General features: G+C 36.6%; 1 protein-coding gene across 1 annotated transcript in view; it reads right to left on the reverse strand.

Annotated features, from left to right (window-relative positions):
- Positions 1–8,000, reverse strand: part of LOC119586002 (phosphatidate phosphatase LPIN3-like) — a gene marked incomplete in the record, with an annotated part of 33,755 nt that overhangs the window by 6,731 nt on the left and 19,024 nt on the right. The window contains 12 exon segments of the mRNA XM_037934713.1: positions 84–187; positions 676–902; positions 1,449–1,725; positions 1,889–2,122; positions 2,288–2,464; positions 2,643–2,874; positions 3,047–3,194; positions 4,553–4,747; positions 5,541–5,776; positions 5,906–6,102; positions 6,516–6,712; positions 6,837–7,455. Of these exon segments, the coding sequence (XP_037790641.1) occupies positions 84–187; positions 676–902; positions 1,449–1,725; positions 1,889–2,122; positions 2,288–2,464; positions 2,643–2,874; positions 3,047–3,194; positions 4,553–4,747; positions 5,541–5,776; positions 5,906–6,102; positions 6,516–6,712; positions 6,837–7,455 (2,843 nt within the window).

Raw genomic sequence — 8,000 nt, forward strand, 5'->3', positions numbered from 1 at the left:
GCCAAATTTTAACATGGATGGTTAGACAATCCTAAAAAAAAAAAATAAAATAACTTGAGAAAAGAAACATGTTATACACTTACGAGGATTGGAATGTCTGAGTTAATTCATGCTTTAGCTCGCCTCTGTGGTTGATGGTAAATATTCGGGAAATGGGAATTCCTACAGCACGATAGGCCCACACATCCTGGAAAAGGAGAGTGGTGTAAATATAACCACTACAAATACATTATACAACACTGATAGTTTACACATGACTAGACTTACAATGATGCTGGGAACTAAGAGTCACTGACAAAGTTCATGACGGATGAAAGTAACAACCTTCACCCCTACACTAATACACCAAGTACCTGTCATTTTTTTGCTTCTCCTTTTGTGATATTGACATCATAACATTAAATTTGTATCAAGGCATGAATAACTATGAAACTGCATTTCCAAGGTAGTCTAAAAGAAAGTGGATGGAAACACTTCACTCAAATGTGCCTGTTCTCATGCAATAATTTGGTTCCAATATTTACCGAGTTTCACTCTATCCAGAATCAAAGTCAATGCAGAACCAAACCAACTAATGTTCACTTTTCTTTAGACAAGACTATAAAAACACAAGTAAAATTAGATAATTCTCTTAATATTGAAATAATACAAAGTACCATAAAAAAAAAATCTTACATTGATCTTATTTCCATATCCAGAGTAGAAAGGATTTCTACCAGGGGGATACAATGCCTGTATATCCCTTAAACAAGAGATCTTGAATTCCTCCGGCTTCTTTTCAATGACTTCACGGTGGAAAGCTTGCACTAGGGATGTAGGATTTAGTAATAGAGGCCCATCAGGTAATGACAAGTCCCCTTGTTTGATAGAGCGGAGATAGTCCCGAGTGATACGTGCCTGTCCTGCAATATTCATTTTTAAAAATGTGATCAGTCCACCTTGAAAGTAATTACTGTGCTTCATTATCAACTAGACTATTGTGACATCTTACGACTTCACTAAAAAGGTCATCAATTTAAATTTTTCTCCCTCTTGATTCTTCACAAATTCCCAGGTCACATTTTTGTTACCACATCGCAAAGAGTTATGCGAATAAAAATCATATTCAAGATTCTTTATCACTTAAATTCCTTAGCAGAAGGGATTTGCAAAATACTTCAGTAATGAATAATAGGGGAATTTGGAACATGTGATAATAGCCTATCACATAAGCTTCAAAATCTCAATGTAATAACAACAAAATCAATTGGTATATGAGTTACATCTAAATATTTGTTAATGATCAATAATGAAAATCATAAAGATAAAAACATAGCTGTTTTAATTAAATTTCCAAAACAAAAGAAGAAATGCAGACATACAAGAATATGAATATAAAATGTAAACTAAATAAACACAGACACAAGTGAATAAAAAATAAAAATACTGTAATGTAGAAACATTCTTACCAATAGCTCTTGCAGACAGGTACAAGAAATGGTAGCCATTGTTCTTGATTTTGGTAAAGAGTTGAGCTACCCCACTCTGGGCCCAGTCCTTGCCCAAGATGGGCAGCAGATGCCCTAGCACATCAGATTTTGTTATAGTGCCATCAATATCTGATACAACAATCTTATCATCATGATTCCATAGGAAAATGTGGCACTTGCATCGTGTTGTTCCCTGATAGGCTGTTGTAACTGAGAATAAGGCTTCATTGCTTCCTTCTCTCAAGTTCAGCTTTTCCTGTAGGAAAAGAGCTCGAGTTACAATCAATTCGCAAAAAACAAGAATTCATTACATTACTTATCCAAGGCTTTGGCCTTGGAAATTAAGCAACATTTATACAAGTACATCTAATACACTTTCAGCAATATCTCTTAAAAGCTTCCCAAAGGTAGACCCTTACAATTTGTTCTGATGTCAGTCTCAAACTCTTCTTGTAGCGATCTCCAGAGGGCCTGCGGTCCTTCCTATCTTCCAGATCCTCGGACTCGGAGGAATCTGTCCCTGGGGTGTGACCATGAAGTCCCTTCTTCTTTGGGGTACCTGGTGGGGTGGTCTGAGTCTCAGCAGCTGTAACCTCAACAAGGTTTGGATCACTGGGATTTAGGATCTCCTCTGTCACTGATTTTTCACTGCTCTGTTAGAAAGAAAATTAGACATATACATTACTTATGGTAAAACAGTATAGTTTTTTTCTGAATTTCTGATCATCAAAGCTCTGAATTTTTTCAATGAATTAGATTGCAAAATGAACACAACAGACATCAAACATGAAAATACTTTTAAAACATCTAAAAAGTACCTCTAAAGAACCAGAAACTTCCTTCTTCACGGCAATTTCTTCACTTTTGTTTTGAGGAGCATCAGCATCCTCTGGATTGGTGCGCCTCCAAGAGAACCAAGAGTATCCCTTCGACTCAGACCTCTTTCTGATCTCCTTCTTGGTCATGTGTTCCTTATAGAGAGCTTCTGAGAGTTTCTGTTAAGGGGGGAAGGGAGTTAGAAAAAAAAAAAAAAAATTATATAAATTTCTATACTCACGATAAAAAAATATATATATTTTGTGATCACTGCAGAGATATCTTTCCAATTTGGCTATATTTCTGAGCAGAAATTTTAATTACCAGAATGAATCAAAAAGAATTACTGAAGTTTACCTGAGGCACAGGTCGCTGGAACAACACGAGAGAGAGAATCTGCGGTGAAACAGTGCGCCAATTCAGGTACTTGCCCCCAAACCTAACAACGAGGTCAGGGTTTTCGAGAATTTGTGGATTTTCACAAAAATCATCGTAAGTGACTAGACTTTGCATAAAAAGGCTCTCCGGGAAATCTCCCTCATATTCATGGAGGCGGCCGCACAGTGAGAAGGCAATATCATGGTAACCCCTGGAAATAAGAAGAAATGACTTCTATGAAAAAGGTACTATTACGATACCAACATTATCATCAACAATACTTTTTTCTGTCCTTAGGGGTTAATCACCAAACCACAGATCTAATCAGTATCAATTTCTTTTTTCAAATTCACTTTCTTTTAACTTCAGAAACTATCACATACTTGTAATCAAAGATGGGGTGCCTGTAATCTTCAAAGTCTGAATCGCTGCACAGTTTTGGTCCCCCAATCGCCCCCTCGACACTGTGCGGAGACTGAGGCAAGGAAGGACCATTACCCGACTCAACATCGTCATCCTTCGCAGCGCTTGCTAAAAATGAAAAACAGAAAAAAGCTTGGTGTTAATTAATTTCTTGCTAAAAACAGGCATATACATTATCTTAAAGAAATTCAAGCCTTTTATGTCTGTTGGTAAATGATTACTTACAATATAGTCACAATTATAAGAGCCAGGAATAATAAAGATAATATACACATCCAAACAATAAAATTACCGCAACTTTGACTTTTTAAATATGCATTAAAAATGACGAATATCCCATTTCAATATTCAAATACCAAATTTTACACCTCCATAAATACACCAAATTTTCTCAATGCATCATACAGTACTATATAATATTTAGAAAATATGAAATAGATATCTACTCCCTTTCTTGAAATAAGGGATCTGGATTTTAAACTTCCATTATATACTGTACAACATGACAAACTTGATCAGCATAATTTCATATAAAACTTTGGTTTATACAGTTTGTATACTTACACCTTTCTACTCATCTTACATAAATATATCAGACATTTAAATTGTTAACTTTGCTAATGGTAAAATTAATTCCTTCTTCATGATCTTACACTGTTAGTACATAGGCCTTGATATTCTATTACTAATCTCCTTGCATTAAAAAGGGTTAGTATGTTATACAAAGCACTAAACCAAAATCACCTTTGTACCAACTAATAGGCCGATCTACACATAGCTTAATACACAAGTAGCCTTACAACTAGGAGAGAAGTCTTGAGCTTTAAAAAGAAAACAATCATTTAGTGAACATCATATTAAATGGAACACTATTAAAGATTTCTGTTTCATAATCAATGTTACCAAAAATGAAATAGCTTTCATCAGAATATCTGTTTGCAATCTGGAAAACTGAATATCTGAACACTAGGAAAGTTTTTTTAAAACCAGTGATAAAGTATCAGTGAGAACAGCCTTATATTTTTCATTAATCATATACATATGTTTGACTAAACATTAAGAACTCTTATATCAGTAACAGACAGGAGCATATTGTAAATTACGGTGATTTGATACCAAGGATTATCATTCACTCTCAAGTCTTTCCATTACTAAAGGATAAAATCATCACTGATATTATAGCATTACTATTTCTGTTCACTGAATTCCAAAGACATGGATGCACACAAATGATAGTAATTAATTAAAACCTCATTCATGCTTTTAGCTAAAATAGCCCAAAAATTTTACATGCTCTTGGAGTTAACATTCACCCCACTTTTCCAACACATCGTCAGTTCTTAAATCATCAACGAAGTCGGGTTAGTATGCAGAAAATACACCTTGATACAGGTTAAACTTCCATGTCCGAAACTCGGCCTAAGAGCGAAAGCACATTACAAACTACTTGGATAAGTGAGTCATACCAGAGGAGAAGCTGTTGTAGCCTGGCTTTTCTGGAACCTTGAAGTTACGGGGGAAATACAGTGCTGCCACTTCTGGGTCTAGTTCCTCCAGATTCAGGTCATCAAGGTAGATGCCCTCACTCTCTGGATTGTGACGAGCTTTCTTGGTAGCCCGCATGAAGCTAAACATACTGCCCAACACTGACCGCTCATCATCTAGGGGGGGAAACAAGCCCAGACATGCTACAAGGTGTCCTTGGAAACCGACTCTTTCAGAGATGGATCGAGCAAAAGAAAAAAAAAAAATGGTGCTTGCACATGTTAAAATTGATTTTGCAATCACTCCCATAAAAATAATGCTGTCCATCTCATTTGGAATCGGTTTTCAACAATAAAAAGTACCCAAGTTATATAGGATGACAAGGTAAACATACTGATCCCAACACAAAGCATCTACTCTGTAAATAAATTCCTATATCATATTTGACTAAGTTTTGTCTATCAGTCTCAGCAACCATATTTAATATGTAAGCATGTAATTAATATTTTAAGAAGCCTCACCCAACACCGCTGATTTGTTTTTTTACACTTCTTAAAATTAGGTTTAAATGATGCTCATTATGTTTAAATATTTTTTCGGCAAGACTATGTAAACCAAGAGCTTACATAAATACTTTCAAAGACTTGCTTACTCTTAACTATTTTAAAAATTACATCACATTTTACCACAAACCTAAAGCAGTAAACAAGATCCAGAAAAGAGTCACTTTCCGAGTTTACTTCCACGAATAGTCGCCCAAAAAACAACAGCATAATGAGCAAAAATTTTCAACTCTCATTCCTTTTCTTGCAATAATAATTAATGTCAGACAAGAACTTCTTTATCTGCATCTTATATTCAATCTTACCAACAAACACTTAGCCTACAAGACATTAATACAATGAAATATAAATAAAATACTATTCCCATATTTCCCCTTCCAAAGCAGACCTCCAAGCTACTACTAACCCTCTCCTTTTGATGTTTTCTTCATCTCGCTTTCGCTCTTCATCTCTGAGGAATCCGCAGCTGAGGACGAAGTGCGCGTTGGAGTCTTCGGAGGTGGTGTGGGAAGTTCTCCCCAGGTCCAAGACCACTTGTTCTCATCTGTCTGCGAAGATCCGTCGATGAAGTCCGTCCGCTGTCTCTCGACCTCATACTCCGTGTCGGACTTGATAGGCGTTGGGGGTCTTGAACTCGATGGGCTGAAAGGGTATCATCAACTTTAAACACATAAAGGACCTAGTATAACACATGCATACGCCTATAACCACATATCATCAACACACAGGAACAGTTTCGAATCCAGTTATCTCAGATCTACTATTTTCTACCTTGGTGGAGGGCTAAGGTCCGGTATCACTGAACGGATGGAAGTCTGGCCCCATGGATCGGGACATGGAGCCACTCCACTCGTCGACCACTTCCTCCCGGGACTTCTCGCGCAGCAGCGGCATCGAAGACGACTGCGCCATGTGGGAGGTGGGAGTAGACGTGCTTGGACCAGACTGACAGAAAATTGAAATAAATGCTGCTTAAGAGAATTTCAGGTATGTCAACATCAAGACAACAAATAAAGAAGAATCAAAATAAGAATGTAAGATGGGTTAGTATCAAAACTAGACGCAAATCTTCTTGGATGGCACTTCAAATCATTATTCAAAAGTAATGATACGAAAATACAACGAAATGTCCAAAAAAAAATATCAAGTGCCACCAAAAAGATAAGAGCACATCAAGTTCTAATGCTTCACCCAAACCAAAAAAACTAAACAAAAGGCAGATAAAACTAAATGAAAATTAGATCAGCCTATCCCTATTCACTTAGAAATAGGTCAAGCAGCAACGGAAAATGCACAGCTTAAAGAATAAAACTAAACAAAAATCTAAGTGGGGGGGAGGGTGAAAAATGCGGCAAAGCTCTCAAGAGCATGACTCACATACCTTCTCATTATTCTCAATATCATCCATTACAAAAATTCCATCTTGATTCCCTGGTGAACCACCACTGGGTAGAACAGCATTGATGTCTGCAACCTCGCTTGTTGTCGATGTGTCACTTGACTGGCTCCCAGTGCTCTTGGGTCGGCTCTTCTTTCCATTGCAACGCTTCTTGCGCTTGCGTCGGATGCTCTTGTTCACTAAGCATAAAAAGAAAATAAGTCTCAAAGACATATGCTAAAGAAAATCATGGCTCCAGTAAAAACAAACCATATATTTGTACTACATATATAAAAATAACAAACATAAACAGCATGAACTTACATCTAACGGTTTCTTCTCCATCCGTCTTGCTTCCCTGGCCATCAATAATTAAACTATTGCGTTTCTGAACAGCACCATCGCCAACTTGCGACTTTGAGTTGGGTCCCTTCCCTTGGTTGTTGACTTCTACCTTCTTGTTACTAGTTGTTAAGTTATTATTGTTTATAGTTTGAGTCCCATGGTCTCTTCTCTCTACTTTGGCATCCGTTTTACGGATAATTCTAACAATGCCAATCTCGCTCTTGGGGTCCTCTGACAATTTCACACTGACGATTTTGACCCCATCTCCTATGTCAGTCAAGTGGGATACAGTGGACTCTTGATCTCCTGCTGTTTCCGTCTCTGGCGAGGCTGTGACCACTTCATCACCTGCCACTGTCGATTGGCCAACAGATGAGGAAATGGACTCGTCAACACCAGAATCCCTAGGTCTCGATTCCTCATCCTCTGCTCTCGCAAGATCAAGTTTCTCCTGAAGGAATGATGGTGGAAGAGGCGAGGTGCCAAGGAGGGGACTAATTTCCTCGCTGTCCTCTAATTCTTGGACGAAGAAGGCTTCTCCCGACTCCCCGAGCTTCATATGTATGTCCACGGGCTCTCCATTGATTTCAATATCAACCTGAGGAAAGAAAATTGCAATATAAATATCAACATTGCATTTGTAAGTAATATATAAGGGTACAAGTAAAAAGAACTTGATAAAAAAAATTATTAAGTCCTAAACTTGGAAGACAAAGTGTCAGAGCATACTCCACACCTCTACAATACACACGCAAATAGTATTAACAGTATCAATATTATTTCAAAATTGTGATAAAAATAGCAATAAAATTCATTCTCAAAAAAAAAAAGAAAAGAAGTCATAGCGGTAAAAAAACATTAGTATGAAGACTCTTAAAACTAAATTAAATACAAGTAGCAAAATTAGTAGCAACATGAACAATAATATAAAAAATTATGTCATCCGTTAAATATGTTATTCTCTTCCATCTTTTACTTTCTTTTTTTTTTTTTACTTAAGTTTAGAAATCCACAAAAGCTCTATCTACAAAAATAAGTGATATCAATAAATAAACAATACAAAAATAGGGAAAATCTGTTAGTTGTGTCTTTTTTATCACAATTTACTGAAATTTTCCTTCCCCATAAAAAAAGTATATTCAT

The sequence above is a fragment of the Penaeus monodon genome, chromosome 20, assembly GCF_015228065.2.
Source record: "Penaeus monodon isolate SGIC_2016 chromosome 20, NSTDA_Pmon_1, whole genome shotgun sequence".
In the NCBI taxonomy this organism is placed as follows: Eukaryota; Metazoa; Arthropoda; class Malacostraca; order Decapoda; family Penaeidae; genus Penaeus; species Penaeus monodon.